The 22541-nt window shown below is 45.1% G+C and overlaps 2 protein-coding genes and 1 long non-coding RNA gene across 4 annotated transcripts in view; 1 reads left to right on the forward strand and 2 right to left on the reverse strand.

Moving 5' to 3' along the window:
* Positions 1-2492, reverse strand: part of AMOT (angiomotin) — a 61324-nt gene extending 58832 nt beyond the window's left edge. The window contains exon 1 of one of the 2 annotated variants that reach the window (XM_031594457.2): positions 2354-2492. The gene's annotated coding sequence lies outside the window, so the exon portion shown is untranslated. Of the gene's footprint in view, positions 1-1939; positions 2068-2353 lie in introns of those variants that run through there. The other variant, XM_090150113.1, reaches the window with a different exon arrangement.
* A 98-nt stretch (positions 2493-2590) lies between these two features.
* Positions 2591-7054, forward strand: LOC116229763 (uncharacterized). The gene is made up of 3 exons (XR_016470994.1): positions 2591-2802; positions 5041-5142; positions 5784-7054. It is a non-coding gene; the product is annotated as an uncharacterized LOC116229763 (long non-coding RNA).
* A 72-nt stretch (positions 7055-7126) lies between these two features.
* PGK1 (phosphoglycerate kinase 1) lies at positions 7127-18165 on the reverse strand. Its single transcript, XM_031594453.2, has 11 exons — positions 18008-18165; positions 16819-16869; positions 15592-15747; positions 15331-15475; positions 13341-13444; positions 12970-13089; positions 10876-10990; positions 10421-10600; positions 9576-9753; positions 9206-9304; positions 7127-7615 (listed from the first exon to the last, which is right to left on the reverse strand). Exons 1-11 carry the CDS (start codon positions 18070-18072, stop codon positions 7575-7577), a joined length of 1254 nt encoding a protein of 417 aa, XP_031450313.1. The 5' UTR covers positions 18073-18165; the 3' UTR covers positions 7127-7574.
* Between the last annotated feature and the right edge of the window lie 4376 nt (positions 18166-22541).

The following is a 22541-nucleotide window of genomic DNA, read 5'->3' on the forward strand; positions in this document are numbered from 1 at the left end:
AGAAGCTGTTATAGATGCACTTCAAATGTCTTATGATGCCCCACAAAACATCAGGCTAAAGTGACAATACTGATGGTAAAATGTATTACGACTTACGGAGAAGGTGAACTAGAAAGTCACACTCAGAAATTTCTCTGCTAATGAGAACATTGCAATTAGGTCATCACTGAATGCTGTGTAACCAGGAATCAGAGCACAAATATTGCCACAGAATAATTAATATGTGACAGCGGGTTCTTGGAATGAGAACAGGAATTTCACCCACACAGCCCTACTGTTGAATTATACAGATAAACAGCAGTCCTGAGATAGTCAGCTTCCAGAGGAGGCACGCAGGTAAAACACAGAGATCCAGTTTAGTACGAGCCATCTAGAGCCTAAACTCCCAGACATGAAAGTTCACATCCAACTTTAATGAAAGATAGCGTTCAGAGTGAGTTTTGGGGTCATTTCTATTTAGGTCACGTATGAACTTGATCCAGGACACAACTTTCTTTAACTATCTTCTGGACTCCAGTTTGAGCAGCATTTCTGATTTCCAGTAATTATTTCTCTTGTGCTAAAAACCTACATTAATTCCACCTCTAATTTTACTAAGTTCAGACTGCGGGTTTTGGTAGCTCTCTAAACACCAGACCTTTATTCAAACCAGAATGCTTTTTGTCACAGACACCCTGACCCTCTCCCTCTCTGAGGTCCTGCACAGCCACCTGGCAGTACCTGCTGCTGGGGCACACAGGTCAGGAGGGCAAAGAGCTGCAGGCTAATGGGACACTGCTCTGATCAGGGAGGTTAGGTTACAAGGCCATGCCTTTGAAGACTGGCTTCTTCAGTGTGGCCCTCTGGTTTACAACTGGGATTTCTTTTAATTAGACTGTACTATTAATTATTTATGACCTATATTATCTGCAGAAGCTGCCCAAAGCTAAAAGATATCAGACTTAATGAGGATAATTGGAATAGTTACCTTTTTTTTTTTTAACCTCTTTTGTAAAGCACCTTGGGCCTTACTGATTAGAGGTGCTAGGACAGGATTAGACGCTTAATGAAAAACTATTATTAAAATGTGGAATAAGAAAGAGGACTGAATTAAAATGGAATTTTCTATTTTCTGTTGCATTAGGGACGAGCAGAGGATTAGAGGTGACACAGAAACTTTTAACCTGAAAATCAAATGGGCATCTTCTTTATGCTCCTCATGGTGGAGGACTCCAGGCAAAGATGCCAAGGGCCAGAGCCTGGGACCAGATGTTGTGAGATGTGAAAACAACCCCCAGGCACCTGTGCCATGGAAACACTGGGTATCCTGGCACCTACTGGTGGTTCCACTGCGTTCTGGCTACCTACAATGTTGAGCAAAAGCAACAGCTGCCACGTTCCTGCATGACTACAGATTCAGCCTTCTGGCCTTCCACTCTCTCAAAAAGATATCTTGGAATTGGCACAGATGGGACTTGTGGCTCTGCTCCCACCATATGGTGAGTCTCACTGAGGATATTTATATGCCTACCTTAATCAGCCTGCCTATAAAGGCCCAATCTTTCTACCTGAGGCAGCACAGGGATGGCTGAACCCAGACCTCAGGGGGCTGCTGGAGCCTCATATCTCTAAGGGACAGGGATGCACAGCTTCCAACACTTCTGGGATCATCACCCACAGACCGATATTTTCTTCTCTCGGGGACCAAAGTAGGAGGGTTTTGAGTCCTTTCTGCTTCATTTGGGGTTCGAGCAGAGGCGGATCAGCAGGTGCTGTGGGCCAGCAGGAATGGGAACGGTGGGCCAGGAGGAACTGGGGCCACAGGACTCCTTTGTGGGACTGCAGGAGCAAAGCGTCTCCTAGCACTACAGAGACCCGAAAACAGACACGAGAAGGGCCAGAACAGCTCTGTTCTCCCCTTCACGCACACACTCACTCTGACCGTAGATCAGGTACTCACAGCAAGCCCTCACAGCCTTCTCCTCTCCTCGACGCTTTCCCAGGAGTCTTCCTCAGGACTCGCAACCTCGGGCTGAGCCCAGTCTCTGCCTTCCCACCCCGGGGCAGCGGAGAGCCGCAGCCGCCCGCGGGGCCCGAGGCGGGGCAGAGCGGCAGCCGTGCCCTCAGGCCGGGCGCGGGGCGGCGGGCAGCCCCCGAGGGAGGGCCGCGGCCGCGAGGCGGGAGCCGGCGCCGCGTTCCCCTCTCCCTCCCCCCAGCGGCCCCTCCGCCGGCGGAGCCCCGCGCCGCTCCTCTGCACCTGCCCGAGCCCGGCATCCCGGCGGGCAGGGCGGCCGCGGGCCCCTCTGAGGCGCGGAGAACCGGCCTCACCGCAGCGGCCCGCGCCTCCCTCGCTCCCTCCCTTCCCGCTCCTTACCCGGCGGGCGCCTGCCCCGGCGGCCGCCCGCTCATCCATCCTGCCGCTTTCCCCGCCGAGGCGACAAAGCCGGCATGGCAACGGGAGGCGCCGCGCGGCTCTGGGAGGCGCCTTCCCCAGGTTGGGTGGTTAACTTTCACCAGGCGGCGGCGGCGGCGGCGCCCGGCATCCCCCGCTGGGCCGAGCCCTGCAGTGGCTGCCGGGAGGCGTAGTCCGTCCGCCCCGCCTCGGCGCTGCGGGCACCCGGCCGGCACGGCGCTGCCTGCTGGGCTCCGTCGGGCGGCGGCTTCTCGGAGAGCGGAGGGACGGCGGGTCCGCGCGGGACTCAAAGCTGAGAAGCCCTTCCCAAAACGCCGGGCGAGCCGTCGTTACCGCAGACGACGCGGTGAGGTACGCCAAGGAGGGCGCGCGGAGGGAACAAAAGGACCCAGGGCTCGCCCGTAGCTCAGGTGAGTGGGGTGGCTGGGCTCTCAAAATGGCTGCTGCCCACCGGAGGCCCCTCACAGAGTCGCAGAACTGCAGGGGTCGAAGGGACCTCGGGGCACCATCGGGTCCACCCCCCTGCTAGAGCAGGTTCCCCGCAGTGGAAGTGTGCTCCCATCGACCTGAGTCCCACACCTGAGATCTTCGTTAACAGCGCTGAGATCCCCTCTCAGCATTCTCTCCTCCAGGCTGAACAGCCCCAGGCCTCTCAGCCTTTCCTCGATGCTCCAGGCCCCTCTTCATCTTCGTGGCTCTCCACTGGACTCTCTCTAAAAGTTCTTTGCCTTTTATGAACTGGACACAGAGCTCCAGATGTGGCCTTACCAAGGCAGAACAGAGGGAGGAATCGCCTCCCTCGTCCTGCTGACTGTGCTCTTTTTAATGCTCCCAGGTTATCATCGGCCTTCTTGGCCACCAGGCCACACTGCTGGCTCATGGCCACCCTGTTATCCACCAGCACACACATATCCTTCTCTGCAGAGCTCCTTTGCAGGAGATCAGCTCCTAACCTGTACTGATGCATGCAGTTGTTCCTCCTCAGCTGTAGGACTCTGCGCTTGCCCTTGTTCCTCTATGCCCAGTCCAGATCTTGCTGAATGTCAGCACAGCGTTCTGGTGTGTCAGACATTCCTCTTAGCTTCATATCTTTTGTTGGAAAGGCACAAGTTTTGATGGCTGTGTGGTTATAAGGTAATAAGCTTTGCTACAGCTGACCTCTGGCCAGCCAGGCCTCCAGGCATTACACAGCTTCTGCCCCGCTCTGCCAAATGAAGGCTGATGTCCCCTCCTGTTGCCTCGAGTCACCAGTGCTACCTATGACCCTAGGTTTCATTACTGGTTACTTTTTCAAATGCTATCAATTACACTTTTTTCTACACAGAAACACTTTCTCTATGTCCTGCTATTTACAGCAGATTTTACATGATACATAGGGACATCAATAAGAAAGTGCATGTTTTTGTGCTTATTATTATTTTACTGCCGATTGCAAATTTAGTCTTTCACCTTGACATTTGATGATCTCAGCCATCTTCACATTTTTTATTTCACCTGGTTTATTATCAGTCAAATCAGCTAAATATACTACCTTTATCACATTGCAAGGTTTCAGCAACCACTTCATCTAATAACCTCTCTTCTATTTCTACCCAGCAGCATTGCCGCAAAACATTCTCAAAAGTACTGAGCACTTAAAAGCAGAACTGTTGGAGATGCATATCTAGAAAAATTATCTCATCATAGAACCATTATGTTTGGAAAAGACCTCTAAGATCATTCAGTCCAACCATCTACCTACCACTAATACTGCCCACTACTGTGTCCCTCAATACCACATCTACACATTTCCTGAACACCTTCAGGGACAGGCTCAACCACCTCCCTGGGCAGCCTGTTCAATGCTTTACTACTCTTTCTGAGAAGTTGTTTATTGTAATATTCAACCTGAACCTCCCCTGGCACAACTTAAAGCCATTCCCTCTTGTCCTATTGCTATTACCAGGGAGAAGAGGCCAACCTCCACCCCACCACACCTCCTTTGGGGTCTTTCTAGAGAGTGATAAGGTCTGCCCTGAGCCTTCTCTTCTCCAGATGGAACAGTCCAAGTTCCCTCAACCAGTCCCCGTAAGACTTGTGCTCCAGAGGCTTTGAGGCCTCTGTTGTATTGTGGGGCCCAAAACTGAGCACATTACTCAAGGGAGGGCTGAGTACAGGACAACCACCTTCCTGGTTCTGCTGACTACATTATTTCTGGTATGAGCCAGGTACGCAAACAAAAATAATCCAGAGAGAACAATGTGATTCAGAAGGATGAAAAACAGAGTAATGGAAGCACTTCTGAATACCTTGAAAATATTTTACTACTGCAGCAGTTACTAAAAAATGTTACAGGCTAAGGTTAAATATCTGGAAATTGTTGTTAATCAGCTGCTGGTCGTCAAATGTACAGCTTCTGCAGTCTTGTGCAAGGATGCTTCATCCCCTTTGTTTGACATCTAAGCATCTGTCTAGTTTTGCTGTTGGTTTGTTCTGAGCACATGGACCCAAGAGTGGCAATAATTAATATAAGACATGGAAACAAACAAACAAAACATTCTAAGACATGAGTAGCAAGCATCCGAAGCCAGGTGCAAAAATATTTGTTAAAAATATGCATACATCTGTGTTCATGGCACATTACAACTCCTTGCCATATTTGATTACAGATGGCTTTGTTTTCTTGCTTTTGATGAAGAGGAGGAAGAAAAAAGAGGAGGTAGTGGCCACACACTGGCCTTTCACTGTAAATACCAAAGGAGATATGGAGGGTAAGTCTTGTTTTTCCTCCATGGGGAGTCAGCAACACAGGGTTCCAAGAGTGAGACTAAAATGAGCCATGCTCTAACAAGGCCTTGTTTGCCAGAGTCAGACAAGAACGGACCGTTATAAAACATGGTGGAACATTTGTTATTGTAGTACTGGATTTCCAAAATCCATAGTCTTTTTGTGGCTGACAAGCTCACTCTTTTCTTTGCCTCGTTACTGTAGCTGTCGGAGGTCTGCACCCCTGCCTGGAAAACATGAGCAGCAGCTAGAAAGCAATCCTAGCAAAAATCTGCATCATTCATGCGTAATCAGACAATGCTTGGGAGATTTACAAAGGAGGGAGGGAGGAGAAGAAAACTCACAGTGCTGCAATCATTTACATTATTTCTAGTTGTTTTGCAAGTGTCACTTTTAGGTTTAAAATGCAGTAAGTATAATTTTCATATATAACTTTGTCAGTGCTTTAGCTTGATTGGGTTTTAATTTGCATCCTGCGGTGACCAAGTAACATTTGGCAAATAGACCACGTCTGTTTATAACACATACCTCCATTTTGTCTTGGCAGTACTGTATACATACGTACTTTAACTTGAAAGCATACTCTGTATTGCAGCTTACTGCTTACCTCAGATTCTCTCCACAGCTCATTCCGGCCGCTCTGTTCAGCTCAGGCCACACCTAACACCCAGGATGGCAGCATGATACTACTGCAGGGAAGCCACTAGGTGTAACTGCTTTACACGTTTCTGCTCAATGATCCAGGAGGAAGATACACAGGTAGCTCATTTGAAGCACTGCATTCTTGTAGTTCATAAAATTATAGAACTGCCTAGGTTGAAAAGGACCACAATGATCATCTAGTTTCAACCCCCTGCTATGTGCAGGTCGCCAACCACCAGACCAGGCTGCCCAAAGCCACATCCAGCCTGGCCTTGAGTGCCTCCAGGGATGGGGCATCCACAACCTCCTTGGGCAACCTGTTCCAGTGTGTCATCACCCTCTATGTGGAAAACTTCCTTCTAATATCTAATCTAAACCTCCCCTGTCTCAGTTCAAAACCATTCCCCCTTGTTCTGTCACTATCCACCTTGTAAAAAGCTGTTTCCCTCCTGTTTATACACTCCTTTCAAGTACTGAAAGGCCATAATGAGGTCTCGCCGGAATCTTTTCTTCTCCAAGCTAAACAATCCCGATTCCCTCAACCTTTCTCCATAGGAAAGGTGCTCCAGCCCTCTGATCATCTTAGTGGCCCTCCTCTGGACCTGATCCGAGAGCTCCACATCCTTCCTGTATGCAGTACTCCAGATGGGGCCTCACAATCACCTCCCCTCCCTGCTGGCCACCCCCTTTTCCAATGCAGCCCAGAACACAGTTGGCCTTCCGGGCTGCACACACACACTGCTGGCTCATGTCCAGCTTCTCATCTACCATGCCCCCCAAGTCCTTCTCCACATGGCTGCTCTCAAGATCTTTGCCCAGTTTGTATAAATACCTGGGATTGCCCTGGGATTATCCAAACTGTGTTTTACTATGCTTGTTTTAGCGCTTTTAGGATCACATGCATCAACAGGAGTATTGCTGTTCTGTTTGCATACTTAAGGGGGAAGGTAAAAATCTTGTGTTCTTACCTGCCTGTCTTCAAACATTCCAGAATATTTAGGTTAGAGACATTAGCTGTCTACTATGCAGCCAGTTCTCTCTACAAGAACCACATTTTAAGATTTGCCCATTTTTTACTACTCCTGCTATTTAAATTTTCATCTCTCTGACTTGAAAGACTTGAAAGCTTTGATGTATAATAACTTCCTTACCAACAAAGTTCACACTGATGATGACTGGATGCTTGCAGATCCATGGGATAAAAAAAAAAAAAAAAAGATGTTTAAAAACATCATATTCAGTGCAAGAAGGAGAAAGATCTGACTCCCATTGCTAGAATAAGGGTATTTTAATGTAAAATTGGAAAGAAAGACTACATACCAGCTGTCAGCATTTTAAATATGTTTATTCAGCAGCTATTACAATCAGCCTCCAAAAAATTGGAGTCCCCTTTTGTTTCTGAACCGTGTCAAGTGATGGAAATGCCTGCTAGGAACATTGAAGAAGCTACACAGTGCACTCCTTTCTGAGAAACAGACATGTCTAAGAGGGATTAATCTCTTTGAGAAGGCAAAATATAAATATATACACTCTAAATCCACAACAACAGTTTAAACGCACTACATTAATTCAAGTGGGATAAGAGTGAACAAATCCAGATCATGTAAACTGCAGCCATAAGATATCTCTGCTGTCTTCTCAAATCCTGTCCAGTTTCGGTTTACATTCTGTGATCTGCCCATCGCAGAGTTGAAATACAGAAGCATAGAAGTGTTGAAGTGTTGAATCTCAGGGGCTGTGCACAGTAACAGGAACTGGGGTGATAAGCTGTTCTCTACACGTTGCTCAAGGCATCCACACCAGGAAGAACCTTACCTGTGAGTAGTTGAAAAATTCCAATAAAGTTCAGAAAGAGAAGTACTTGGCTTTATGCTTACAACTGCAATGTTTATGCATATTCAAAAAACAGGAACAAACAAAATCCCCAAAAAAACACCTCAAACTATCGGTCACATTGTTTCTGCACACAGTCCTGCTGCTGTTTGTGGCTATCACGATGTATGGGTTGAACTGTTCCACACAGTAAATACATTTTAGGGTTGTAGTGAGTATCCAGAGCATATCTGCAGACAGATTCTTAACAGTCCACAAATACTTTAAGATATTCTTCCATTAAGTTTAATGGCAAACAGATTTTTGATAGATCTGGGAAGTTGTTGCGTATTTCTTTTAACCCCCAGCAGCATGTAGACAGGATTTTGGAGTGGTGGAAATTTAATGAATGAATTAAGAAAAATAAACATGATCTTCTACAAGACTTGAGTTTTCTATTGTGACTAGAACACCTGTGTTCAGATAATTAGATGTATCATTGCAAAGGGCAAAAGTAAGGAACATGCTCATCTTTGGGTATGGGTCCCCAAATTACTGAAGTGCGATGTTTTCTAAAGCATTTTCTTAGCTTTTTGTTATCCTTCTTTGATAATGAAGAACATTTTCTTACCCCTCACCCTCCCTCCCCCCAAAAGAAAACTACTTTTGAATGCTCGAGCTGTACAACAGTACTGAATTTTAACACTGTTCACAGCCCACTAGTTGTTGTAGTAGCTTTTTTTTTTTTTTTTAAATCTTCAGAAGCTTCTCTAATTAGCTAGACTTCCGTTACATTTAAAAGATCACACACAAGCCCACATTTTGGGCCAAAACTTAGACGATTTTGTCCTTTTGAATAAATCAGTTGCACAGTGCTTCCTTCTAGCCATCTGCATTCTTTCCCTTTACCACCACTCCCTAGGCAACAGAAACAAAAGCTCTGTCTCACATACAACTGCTGGAAACCAACAGCTGCAATACAGTTTGTTGCAGTTTCTTGCAGTTTCTCTTCCATAAAGACGCTGTCAGTATTAGATACTTTATGCGTATTGGGAAACAGATAATTACCAGAGGAAATGAAAACTCATTTAGAGAACAATGTAACTCATTGGAAGAACTCTAAATCCTCACCATTTTGGACTCTAAGTACTCTTGTGCAGGTTTGTTAAGTGATCGCTAGAGGGCTCCCCAAACCAGGGGATTTCCAACAATGCTCTCAAAAGGAAGCTTCTAACCAAAATTTGAAATTATTCTGATCCCTAACCCAATCACAGCATTGCAAACAGTCTGGTTAGCACGCCTCAGAGAATCATCAATAAACAAGGAGCTACTCTGAAAGCTGTACTACTTTCTACTACAGGTTTTATTGCTGTCTGGGAGTGGCAATCTATGCTCTTTACAGGAATGCTCCATTTTCTTTCCTCTTCCTCTATGTAGAAAAAAAAAGAGCTAGGAGGATCTTATATGCATCTTCATTTGTTGAAACAAAGAGGACAGTTATTCTGTTGTTGTGCCTTCCTGAATATCAACACAAGGCAGAGCACCCAGAACTACCTCATTTGCTCAAGCAAGTCAAAACAAAAGAACAGTTACCCTCTAGCAGTTCCAGGCTGGCACCACCTCCAGTGCTGACATGGCTAACTTTATCTTCAGTATTCCACTTCGCACAGCATGTAGCAGTATCTCCACCACCTGTAGTACAAGAAAAAGAAGAAATGAGCAAGGCAAGAAATTCAATTTGTTCAGCTTAAGGGACACAGCGTTGCTACAGGCTGGTGGTGCTCCCAAATCCTCAACATTAGTTCATACAGCAGTTTTTAAAGTCATGTCTGCAAGCTGAGGGGGAGATGAAAGCATTGCTATAGAAGAACGATTTGCCAACTATTTTTAATGTGGTGCTTAGCAGGCACAAACTTACTTGCTGCTTTTATAAAGACAAGAACAATCACGTGCAACTACTTACCAATAATAGTGATGCAGCCCTTTCCAGTTACTTCCACTACTTTGTCCATCAAGGCTTTGGTTCCTTTGGAGAACTTGTCCCATTCAAAGACTCCAACTGGACCATTCCACACTATTTGCTTGGCTCTTCCCACAACTTCAACAAACTTCTTAACACTTTCAGGGCCACAATCCAAGCCCTATGACAAGTAAGAAAATTCAGAGATAAGATTTCTGGCAACACTCATCTAGAAACACCAGTGCCTTACTGATGGGATCCTCAAATGCTTTTTTCCCCCTCCTCTTTCATTTGACACTGAAGTTAACAAGACTCTTGGAAGGCCTGATGATGCTGATTTTGTGCCCCCAAATTTGCTGCTAGTTTAGAAACAGCAGACTAATCACAAAGCAAGAGTTTCTCTAGGCACTGAATACCAAGGAATAGAGATCTGCCAGAAGTTGTTTCTGTGTGGTGGCATCTGGTGTGGTATTTGTATTCCAAGTACAAATAAGTCATTAAAAAAAATGAAAATCAATGTCAGATGCATGAAGCCTTGCCTAGAAACTTTTGCAAACTCTAAGTTCCAGTCAAATAAAAGAGACTTACACTCCATTTAGAACTGAAAGTTTTAGAGGAATTTTGCTGTTTTGATCCAAATCCCACAAAAGCGACTTTAAGTCTTAAAATTATGTCAGGAAAAACCACAGGGTTTTCATTTTGTGAAACAAAAATATTTTGTGCAGTTAGACTGCCTTCAGAAACATTTGCAAAGGATCACAATTACTCTTATAATTCCGATAAGAAGCGTTCTTCTCACCCCAGTGCTTCCTGTTACTTTTTCTAGTCCCTTGTCTATTAAAACCTACCATCCAGCCAGCAGGAATGCCTGAAGCCACAGTGGCTTCCCCAGTCTGTGCATGCTCATCGAATTTGTCTGCAGTGATGAAGTCAACCGGCAAGGTAATCTTCACACCGTTCTTCTCTGCCTTGGCCATCAGGTCCTTGACAATTTTTGATCCCTCTTCATCAAACAGAGAGTTGCCAATCTACAAAATAATTATGTGGAAAAAATAAAAGAAGCACCTGTTTAGCTACTGGGCATTATATATGAGATGAACAGCAGTCAAGCTGTTCAGTCATACCGTTCAGAAAGCAATTCTGGAGAACTGTATTAGAGCACTAAGACATACACAGCAAGCCAATTTTTGCAAATAGGCTGTTGAGTAATTTCTGGATACTCCCTACTCTCTATATGGTATACTCTCTAGCTATATATATATGGATCATCCTTTACTGGAAGCAGACAATTCTCTTTTCATACCTGCATGTTGTTTAATACTTTGAGAAAGGTGAATGCCATTCCACCACCAATGATCATCTCGTTGACTTTATCTAACATGTTACTGATCAGCTGGATCTTATCCTGAACTTTAGCTCTGGAAAAGAAGAAAAGGAAAGAATGAACAGTGTAGTCTCCACCCCAGACTCCTCAGTCAGACCTTACTCTAATTAAGACAGAACAAAGCCTCAGCAAAGACTTATTGCGTAGAAGTATAAAGCAGAATTTTTCAACTGCTATTCAGTAACTCAATACTGAGATATTGCAAGGTCATTCTGAGAGAATGATTCAACTAAGAAGTTACAGGGAGTGGGCAGAAAGAATTTGGCAACTCAGCAGGGCCAGCATTAAACAGTATCTGATAAGAACAGTATTTAGCCCTCAATTTTTCTCCCATTTAAATATAAATTTAGCTTGGCACTTTTTGACTATCCAGCAACACACAGCTGGGATCAGAGCACTGCCATTCACAACTACTGTCCAAGTCTAGACCTACTGTACCAGTGGATCTCTACCACAGACTAAACTCTTGTAATCAGTTCAGGTCCCATACCCAAACTCACAACACAGACTCAAACTATTAGGACAAACAGCCCTGCCCAAGAGCAGATGGCTGCTTTTAACACAAGATATGAATGATAACAGAATAACAATGCCACGGTCACTTTTTGTAGGAGTGGCAATAAGCAGCACTAAGTAGACAAATCTTTCCTTTTTTATGCCACATGTTGTTACCTAAAAGAGAGCTTCATGAAGGCCTTAGGAAATTACTTTAGGCAAAACTCTGGCTGGTATTCAAGAGATTTGCCTTACAGCCTCAGTTTGGCTTTGCCTTACCTAATGACTTTTTTTTTCCTTTAGTTAACTCATCTCTATAACAATGATAATGACACAGATTTCATTAATAAAACGCTTTCAGACCTAATCACTAGGAATACGTATTCCCTCTACTATCCTAACCTTAACAACTGTGGAGACCTCTGGTGTGAATCAGCCCCCAGCCCCAGTTTAAGCAGTGAAGTTGCTAATGCTGCCACACTGTGGGAACTGTATGATAAAGGACTGACGAGATGTACAGACCCAAGGCAGAAACCTGCAGGATGCATCTTTCTTTGTGCAGCTGCAGGCAAAAGAAATGTGAAAGCGATTTAGATTTTAATTTCTTTCTGTTGTGTACAATCCTGCTCCTAGTGCTGAAATTACTTCCCTGCATGTGGTTTTTGTTTGCCAACACAGTTCATCTTCACCTCATTTATTAATACAGTTGTCCTCAGTTAATCTTCTGGGTCCAGTTTTGTTATACATAAGCAGTAGCCAATCTACAGCTGATTCACATGCAGCTCTAAATCTTGGAGAAGTACCAATGAAAAGCAAGCATTGCTCGTTGTAATCAAGATAGTTGAAACATTTAAAATTCGAATGCAAGGAGTGAGTATTACTTCTTTGAAAGCATATTTATTGGTATGAAGAGCAGGAATAAACCACATAATTTATTATCGAGGAAATGCTATGGTGTCCAAGCTTTGTGTTACTGTTCAAAATATTTGAATTCACATGACAAACTGAAACACTTATTTCTACATGCAAACAAGACATTTGGTGTTGCTCCTTCAATTCTCTTTGTACACTAGTTGCTGCTTAAGAGCAGAGGCTCAACAAGCTACAGTAGGTCACCACTGCATTAGACAGACCGTGTCAATTTACACAGTGCTGAGCTTGCAGGATGCCTGTACTCTGAACCATGGAGGAAAGGTCACTGACAGTGTTTAAGGGCCATCGAGTGTATCAGCTCTTCTGGGTCAACTGTACAGCAAATTGCTGTGGACTGTCCCTTATTTAGGGAACATAAGAAAATCATGAGATACGATGAACAGACTCGATCATGACAAGGGTGGACACAGTAAGCTAGCCTCCAAATAACCCATAGAGATTTCAGGAATTACCTAAACATCTGAACTCTACATACAGTTCAAAGGAAAGCATTTGTTTGAACAAAGCCAGAAGAACTTATCATTTGTTCCAGAGGTGTTAAAGAAAAATCAGTATGGGTATGGTTGGTATGTTCTTGAGTCTTACCCTCCAAGAATTGCTAAGAAGGGTCTCTCTGGACTCTCAAGGGCCTTTGCAAAATAATCCAGTTCTTTCTTCATCAGGAAGCCAGCAGCCTTCTGAGGAAGATGAACACCTACCATGGAGCTGTAGAATAAAGATAAGAGTGAGGAAAGGAAAAAATGTTGCATCATTAACAACCAAGAGTGAATGCAAGTCTTAAGAGCTGAGTTGTCTCCTGCTCTCAGGACACACTATGTATGTTCACTCAGGAACAAATACAGCAGAACAATAATGGGATAGCCTCAAAAAGCTTAACTTCAGTGAGGACAAAGCTCGTTTTTCCACAGCAGGCATCATTCTGCAGTTCTGCCTATGGAATGAAAACAGATACATACCTGTGAGCACGGTGGGCAGTTCCAAAAGCATCATTGACATAAACATCTCCCAATTTAGAAAGAGAAGCTCTGAAAGCCTCCACTTTTGCAGCATCAGCTTTGATCTAAAAAGAAAAAGAATGACAAGTTTGTGCTACTCACACAAAACCAAAGTGAAATTCAGCAATTTATAAGCAATGGGCTTCTAAAAAAAAAAAAAAACCAAAAAAAAACAAAAAAAACAAGAAGCAAAGAAAGATCAGCTGAAGAAATTCAACTGTTCAGCCTGTGGGTGTCTTCATTTCATATGCTCTTTACCAGTCCAGTAGGAACAAAAGAGACGTTTAAATAGTTTTAACTCTGTATTAAACTCTGAGAGCTTACTATTAAAGCCCTGAGGACCACTCCCATGTCCAACTGCATCAGTAAAGCAGGCATGGACTGCAACCTTTTGCTCTCTCCAACAGATTTCTACTTATGTGAGGTGAACACAGGTAACACATAAAAGGTATGTAAGAGAAGTCAGTGCTGAGACGAGACAAAACTCATTCAAAGCCATTTACAAAGAAAGCGTGGTCTTTAAGCGCTACAGGTAAAACAATGAGCTGATGGATTCATTTTGCATCACTGCACTGAGGATTAACTTATAAATAGCCTGCATACTACAACAGGCCACAGTGACAGCAGCCAACATAGGAACACTGGAGATTAGCTTAGCATGTAGTAGGCAAGAACAGACACATTTCTGTTAAGGGACTTTTTCAATCATCCAGGCATCCTACCAAATCCTAAATGGGATGGCTCAAGTAGGTCAGCTTTGCGTGCTTTTATTCACACAGCCTGAGCAGAACACAAGCTAAAGGGACTAAACAGATTCTAGAACAATGCTAAAGTGTTCCTTCACTTGTTAAATTGCCTGGCTGTACACAAAGAGATAAAATGCTTCTGTTAAAGCATCTGTAAGCAGAACATGAGACTCTTATGAAGGAACCACTACCACTTGATTTGCTTCGGACAGACATTTTCCAAGCATCCACTGATAACCCACAAATTTCTATCTGGTCACCCCTTCCCTCCCCTGTAGGGAGGGCATGATAGTTAAGCTGAGAAACTTGTCAGCAGTACCCTTCTGCATTGCCCAGCTGCAACGCATACTTCTGTATGCACAGTAGTGTACAAAATGAAGGGATTGTTTTTCAAAGCAAATTAAGTTCTCGTCCCATTCTTCTCCCTGCCACCACACTGGCTTTCAGTTGCACATGACTGTGGTTAACTTCAAACTCGCTCAATTTCCTATTTTCATCTGCACAGGCTTACTAAGCTACTGTGGGCTATTTTCTTAAGCCACTGGATTCCTGTATCAGCCTCTAAAGGGCACCACACAGTGTCAGCATTCCCCTCCATGCACTGAATATGAAAGGAGCCAAAACCTGCGTAAAGTCACCAAGGTCACTATCGCTAAGAAAAGCAGCTGTCTGGAGCAAACATTCTTCCTGACCTTCAAGAAAATGTCAGAGGTACAAGGCAGCCAGGTTCTTGATGGATACCATAAGAGCAGACAGGCTTATAACAGGGTTTGATAATTTCTATGTTGCAGAACATTTGATCAGCACATTAAAAAACAAGCTAGAGACAGAATTGAAAAATTCACTGCGGCTAGTGCTGTGAGAATGACAGCCTCCAATAGACACAGAATTTTGTTTCAGACATCTCCACAGCTTCCTGGACAGCCCTATTTCATTCCTTTTACAGACTACAGACCCCTGGCAATCATTTACAGCCTTTCACTTAAGCTGTTTCATCCTGGATATTCAAAGCATTTGACTCAGATTTCTCCACTGCATACTACAGGTGATCAAACTTGCTGAACAAAGGTTCTCTCTCTAGTTCCCTTCTGAGAGTGAATTCATAAACAGCATTTTGAATGAATAGGTAGTTCATTGTCAATCTGCTGCAACCAAGATATTAAGACCAGAGGAAGCACACACAGAACCTAGTCTTGAAGTTTCACCTTGTTCCCTGAAGCATCCTTCCCTTTCCCTTCTTCTTCTACATGAAATCGGAGGTTCTCTAGCAGGATGACGGAGCCATTTGCAGGATTAGCACAGGCCTTCTCCACCTCAGGACCAACACAATCCTTTAGGAATAAGACCTCCCTGCAAAGACAAGACATACACTGTCATCCCACTAGTGACTCTCTTTCCAAAAGAAAAGCATCCAGGTCCACTCACAGGGAGGGACTGATGCATGCTGAACTGCTCTGTTACTTCACCTGCCCAGGAGAGCTTTAAGTTCCACAGCTACTGGAGCCAAGGAGAACTTGTCAGGCATGGGAACTCCATCTGGGCGGCCCAGGTGACTCATCAAAACCACTGATTTGGCTCCATGGTCCAAGCAGTGCTTGATGGTAGGGACAGCTGCCTTGATTCTGGAACAGCAGAGAAAAACAAATGAAAAAGGATTCAGCTAGAGTTTGCCATGGAAGTAGACTTGGTAATCACCCGCGTGAGAATCCTGGAACTTTTTCGTCAAAAAGGTAACAGAAAGAGAACACAAGAGCTGGGTAGAATTATTACTTAACAAGTTCATTCTACCTCTCATGTTCACACAGTTCTGTGTACTTCTAAAGACAGCAGGGCATCGTCACCAGTACATTCCTAAGAGGGACAATGGGCTTCTCAGCAACCTACACTTAGTAGGACAAACATCTAGGAGACTATCACACTTCACAGAGCACAGCTGCCTGGTGCTAACCCAACCTATTCCCTTCCCAAGGAAACTGACAATCCCTGAAGCACAGTCATTATGCATCACACACCAAATAATTTCCCTATCCCACAGCGTTTTCAGGTCTTCTGCTGTGATCTTCCATGATACATAGGAGATGTACCTTGTCATTCAAATGCTGCAGATCGCTCATAGCTAAAAATTGTCAGGAAGCATACGAATATTACTGTGCTCCTGATCTAGTCACTGATATTGAATCAATAAAGGAATGCTGATCAAAACCTACCTACAAACGATGGACAAGCAAGATAAAAAGACATTGTATATCCCTGTTTCTAAGCCCCGTGCTTTCATATGCTGCTCTAGAACAACTATGCTGATGTAAACCAACAAGTTAACAAAGGGTAAGGAGAGCAGAAAGTCTTCTGGATACTACCATCAAGTACAGCAGTCAGAGCCAAACACACACATGGCTATAACGTGGCCATAATGCTGCAACCATACTTCAGAAATAATGGTTAGGATCCATACAGTTAAGCAATAGTTTTTAGGTGCTCTCTACAGGAGCTACAGTAAGAAGCTCTGTAGTAAGTGCTGTTTGCAAATAGCTGCAGAAGCATTTAAATAACCACTCTGAATCACCTTTAATACTCGGGTACCAGCAGTAACAGTGTAATCATGGTACCACTCCAGGTATTGTTAACAGAGCAGGGCAAAAATGAGAGAGAAAACGGACTTCGGGTCTTCATTTTGGATGAAAAATGGGTCTCACCTTTGATTGTTGGTTATTTTGTGATCCTTCATTGGAACATTGAAATCAACCCTAAAAAAAGCAGAAAACAAAAAAAAAAATTAACAAAGAATGAGGGAACCTGAAAGTAAAGAAGCTGTCTGGAAATGCAGTGTCATTAAGGTTAGAGTTAGATTTTCAGCTGCTTTGTGCACCAGCTCTGTCACAAAGATCAGTGTGTTATGAACCATTTATTCTTGTAACAACAGTACAACTGGAGAACGAGCATCAGGCTGCATACCATCAATACAACCCAACTCACGACCACAGCAGCGACGATGCCGAGGCAGAAAATAAAAGTGAGACTGAAGGAGCTGCCCCACTTCTCCTTGTGAAACCCATGCTCTCAGACCACCGACTGGGAGCTTTCTGTTCTTTGCAGCTCTCATCTCCGCGGAGCCGAGCACTACGGCTCGTAGGGAAGACCCTACCTAGACGTAGAGGTAACTTTCCCCAGAGGAAAGGATGAAAAGGGAGGAGTTCCGCCAGCCATTTCTGACTAGCGTACCTCGTGCCCACGTGGTGAGCAGCAGGAAGCCGGTTGTGTAACAGCTCAGGGCAGAAATTATTCGCAGAGCGGCTTCTCTCCTCCCTGACTCACGCAGGGAAAGCGTGGCCAAGGCACGGCGCTCAGCAGCACCATCTTTTTCCTCCCGAGGAGGAAGGGAACGCCTAACCGACTGTAACGGAGTATCAGACCCAGTCAAACGCTACGCTACAGTTTATCCTTCGTTACTCCACATGTGTACCAAAAACACCCCCATTTAGTACTTTTCCTTGAGTTTTCGTGCTGCCTGTTCGACACGGAGACACACGGGAAGGACAAAAGCCGCCAGCAAAGCGGGAGGAGATGAGCAGAAACAAATCGATCTGGCAGCCCACGGCACGGTGAACCAATTCTACAAACAGGACAGCACAGCACCATCACCGTGCCGTTATCCCCAAACGGGGCGCAACAGAACAGCGACCGACCCCAGCAGCGCAGAGCACGGCGCGCTCCCGTGCGCCCCGAGCAGCGAAACCGGCGGTGCTGCACAGCGACCGGGGAGCGCCGGGAGCCGCAGCGGCGGATTCGCTCGGTGGGAGCGCAGCCGGGGCCTCGCCGTCCCCGTTTACGCGCACGGGGTGCTGCCGGCTACCTAGGGCGGCTCCCCACCGCCCGGCTGCTCACCTCATGACGACCCGCTTTCCCTTCACATCCACCTTGTCCAGGGTCAGCTTGTTGGAGAGAGACATGATTGCTGCCGTCCGTTCCCTACTGCCTCCGCCCTCGCTCTGCCGCGCTACCCGTCGGCGCCGCCGCTACGCCGGCCGTCTCGTCCTCGCTCGCTGCCGATTGGGCCCACGCGGCCCGCGGCGTGCTCCTATTGGACGATCCGCCCGCCCGTCAGCCACCCGCCCGCCCCCGCGAGAGGCCGCGCTGCGGCGGAGGCCTGGTCACGTCCCGCACGGAGCCGCCGCCGCGTGAGGTGAGGAGGGGCGTGCGGCGCTTCGGGCCTCGTCCTCGCGGTGCCGCGCTGAAACGAATCCCCTTTCACTTCCAATCTCATCGAAATGAATGCTTCCAGGTGTTATTTTAGGGCCAGTTCTGCAGAAAGGGCGAAGACGTGCCCGCGGAGGGGAGCCGTGAGCTGCAGCGCGGGCACCGGCCCGCTGAGCTGGGCCTGGAGGACCGAGAGCAGAACTAACCGGCTGAGGTTTGCCGGCAGGTTGATGCGCTGCCATTCTCACTCCACAGATACTTGTGAGGAAGGTCTGTTAGCAAGTCAAATGCTTGATCTTCGCTGTTCTGCTCTTTGCTGGAGGCAGGGCTAAACGTGGCTGAGCAGTCTGCAACAGAACAGCAAAAGAGAGGACACACAAAAAAGTGCACTTACAGGAATCAAAACATGAAGATATGCAGAGAGCAAAACTAACACATTTCTTCGCACGTGGACTGAAACATCCCACCAGTGCTGGAGCAGAAGCTGAGGAGCGGGAGCCCTGTGGTGTGAGAGGTGTCTGAAGGCTCCGAGAAGCTGGACAGGCCTCAAGGCAGGTCAGAAACGTCCATACAGCCGAGTTATTTGGCCATCCCCGTGGCATTATCTATAACTAAATCGTAATCTGGGTTCAAATTAAAAGAGGTCAGATAACAGTCTCAGTATTCACTGCAAAGTAAATCTAGAGTGGATCCAAGGGTCCCTCCTGCGAGTTCATATTAGTAAACCTGCTCTGAACCTCCAGTAACCCAGCAGGGATCTTGTTAAGTAGAGACCAGAGTGCAGCGCTGTATCACCAGTAGCCTGGGCAGTCCAGCACTACTGATGCTATAGGGCTGATCACCATCAAATCAAAATTCCAAACTGGTCCCGAATCCAGCTTTCCCAGAGTCCAGATTTCTTTTCCTCAGTACTTGAATTCATTCAGTATTACAAGGCCTTCTTTTGAAAAACGTGTGCCATCTCTTAGCAGTAAAAAAGCATGAAGGAGAAATGTCATAGTGCATGGCATGCACACAGTAACCTGAGCACCCGCAGTAATACAAGATGCAAGGCAGTTTTATGGCAAAGCTGCTTGAGGAGAGGAGACAGTGAGACTCTTGGTAGCCCTCAGTTAGCAGAGGGTGGTCAGGAATAAAGGACTACACGAGTCATTTTGAGTGAATTTGGAAAGAATCAAATACTAAAAATACCTCAAAACTATTTCCAACATAGAAGTGAAATACAGGAATAGAAATATAGGAATAGAGTTCATGTGCTTCCAATGCAATATTCTACAAGGATAAGAATAATAGAAAACAACCAATAAAATGCAACTCAGTAGGACTAACTCCACTACAAATATATACATGTGACAGGCCAGTACTGTGTAATGTCTTTGATTATCAGAAATTAGGAGCTTAGTGCAGCTATAAGGGTCTGTTGTTCTGGGTATCGCTGCAGCCAGTAAGGTGGACTCAGGTTTTATGTTTGCTTGTTTCTTTCTCTGTTTGTTAGGAAGCAGGCAAGGGGGAGAAGGTGGGAGGAAGTCACATAAGAACTTGGGGGAGGAAGAATATAATTTCAAATGGGATATGTGTGCACTGTAAAGAAATATAAGAAAAGAGAAGCGTTACAGATGTGTGTTCAAGACTCAAAGCTCATTTCCACGTTTGAGTCACCTTTCTGTCCTTCCTGTGTTGTGAAATATCTACAATATACTGCAAATATTTAAAGAAAAAAGCCCGTGCAAACAGTTCAAAACCTGTGCTTGTAAAGTAACTGATACAACAAACTCAGGAGGGCAAAGGACAGGTAAATTAAAATTAAAAAAAAAAAAAAAGGAAAAAAGGATGTGGTGTGAGCACCTAGGAAGTCATTTCTGGGAATATGAAACAGAAACTGTACTTTTCAGGGACGTAGCCATCATCTGCACCATCCTGCCTGCTTTGTTTCACCAAAAGGAATGAGATTGTGGCAAGTTTAGACAGACTGGGCTTTTGTACATCGGCCTTTGTGTTTAAATGAAATAAACAAAAGGGCTTGGAGGCCAGTTATCTGTGTCTTCTTCTGTGCCACGTGATGCAGCCATGCTGTTTTTAGAACTACTGTCTGTGGTTTAAGTTTATACTTAAAAAAAACCAACAGGCTTCAGTGGAATTTACAAGATAATAATTTTGTAAGAAAGCTACGAGTGTGCTTTTTAACTTTCTCCTTGAAATGGAAGATGTTCAGGAAGGAACCTGAACTGCACCTTTCTCTATTTTAATTCAACCAGCTGCTGTGTTTTGCTCTTGACATTTACTACTGCCTAACTAAATCAAAAAAAAGGGATAACAAATCAGCTTAACTAACAGGAAATAATAAAAAGAGAAATCCCCACTTATTACCCGCAATAGCTCTGTCATCGATTGGACAGCGAACAGAACGTAAGTTATTGTGCTTTTCGGGATGCAGAGCGAACCGAGAGAAGCACCGACCTGCCTGGCTCCCGGTGCCCCCAGGCTTTCCGTGCAGCAGATGCCGCTTCCAGACGTTTTAAGGAACAGGGCCCCCTGGGGGAAGCTCCGCGATTGCTCGCTGGGCAGTAATGGTGTGCCAGCACTTGCCCAGGGTTTCGCTGCTACAGCAAGAAACAAAGTTTTTCTTGCAGATTTTCCTCCCCAGACTCTACCAGGTGCTTTTCGCCTTATCTTTTTCACTTTGTTTTCTGCTTTGGTTGACTATGTTCTAATACATTTCTTTAATTGCTCTTAAACTTCGTGACGTAATGTCTGCTTTGTTGATTTGTTAATTGCTCACAAACTGCTGAACACTGAAAGAATCTGGTCCTTTTTGCCTCAGTTTCTCTTACCTCCTTAATGAGGACAATTGCTTTGAGCACAAACCAAAGTTCACATAGCTGGGGCGGGCAGACTGCGGAAGCAAGGGATGCAACAGAGAAGATAGGAGGTAGCACTGATTTCCTTCTCTGCTGCTTTTATCTTGTGAAACTGGTGATGGGAGACTGCCCTGCTGCTCTGGCAGATAAGGCCTCTGACAAAGACACAATTATTTGCAGCCTGTTCTCTTCTCCCTGAAGATGCCTATTGAGTTCAGTGGCTCAGCAGACTGCACCTATTTTGAACTCAAGCATTTTACAGCAAGGAATGTTCTTTCATTTCTCAGAAGTATCAGCCAACCACAGCTCTGTGCAGAATCCTGCTCTACACAAGTCCCCTCTCTTTTCTTGCATCTAGACGTGTATGCACACAGCTCTCAAGCTCTTGTTCAGCAACTCATTTTAGTTATGCATTTAATGGAATACAAAAATCTTATTCTCTTCAGGAGTTTTCACTTGTGATCTAGAAGACGTGATACAAATTCATAGCTACTAAAATTATCCAGTCAACTGTAAGGAAAAAAAGAACACTGACAGTAGCACATCTCTGGCATGCTGAATTTTGCCTCAAAGCCTGACCTTCAGGGCTCTCAGACTGCTCTGCTGAGACATTTTCTAAAAATGCTACTGGAAAAAAAAACAGGGAAGAATGCATTTAAAATAAACTTAGCTATACTAAAAGCTATACTAAAATAAAAGCACTTGGGCAGGGATTATAAACAAAGATGAGGGTTGCTCTGGAAGTAATGCCTCCTGTTTTATTCTTTTGGCTCACAACGTCAAGAAGCAGATGCTGGTGGGATTGCAGTAGAGGGGCAACCTTCCCACCAGTATCCCAGTATGTTTTGTTGCCAGGACAGATGGGCAGCAGAGGGCAGTCTAATGGTGGCATCTGACATGGAAGAGCTGATGAAGCAAAGGGAAAAAAACGGAATCCCTCCATAGGGAAAAAAAATGGCACCTACTGACATCCATTGGCACTTGCTGAAAGGTTATGGAGACCAAATAGTGGGTGGGCATTTCAACAGTGGTGACAGAGAAAATATGAAAGGGGTGATCCTTCTAGATTTCCTGGAACCAAGACAAACCAACTCTGACTACTACACCACACCTAAGCTGGAGGCTCCGACTTCCAGAGTCAGATCAGAGAAGACAACCTTTCTCTTGCAACACAGAAACAGCAAGATCCATACCAGCTTTTATAGTTTCCAAGGATAACAGGAGGCATTACTTTCAGAACAATGTATATATACTAAAGGAGGAGACACAGGGGAGATGTACATTGTGCAGCATTGCATAGAGGCCTCCTCAGCATCTCAAGTGGGACTAGCTCAGGACTAGGCAAAAATGAGCTGAGGAGCCGA

This window comes from Phasianus colchicus, chromosome 14 (assembly GCF_987193195.1).
Source record: "Phasianus colchicus chromosome 14, bPhaCol1.hap1.1, whole genome shotgun sequence".
In the NCBI taxonomy this organism is placed as follows: Eukaryota; Metazoa; Chordata; class Aves; order Galliformes; family Phasianidae; genus Phasianus; species Phasianus colchicus.

Coding starts and splice junctions, on each gene's coding strand:
- PGK1 (XM_031594453.2), bottom strand. CDS start 18,072: ATGTCTCTCTCCAACAAGCTGACCCTGGACAAGGTGGATGTGAAGGGA. Junction 13,445..15,330: donor AGGATGCTTCAGGGAACAAG/GTGAAACTTCAA, acceptor TTTTCTTTTTAG/ATCAAAGCTGATGCTGCAAA. Junction 7,616..9,205: donor CAGCCTGGAACTGCTAGAGG/GTAACTGTTCTT, acceptor AACTACTCACAG/GTAAGGTTCTTCCTGGTGTG.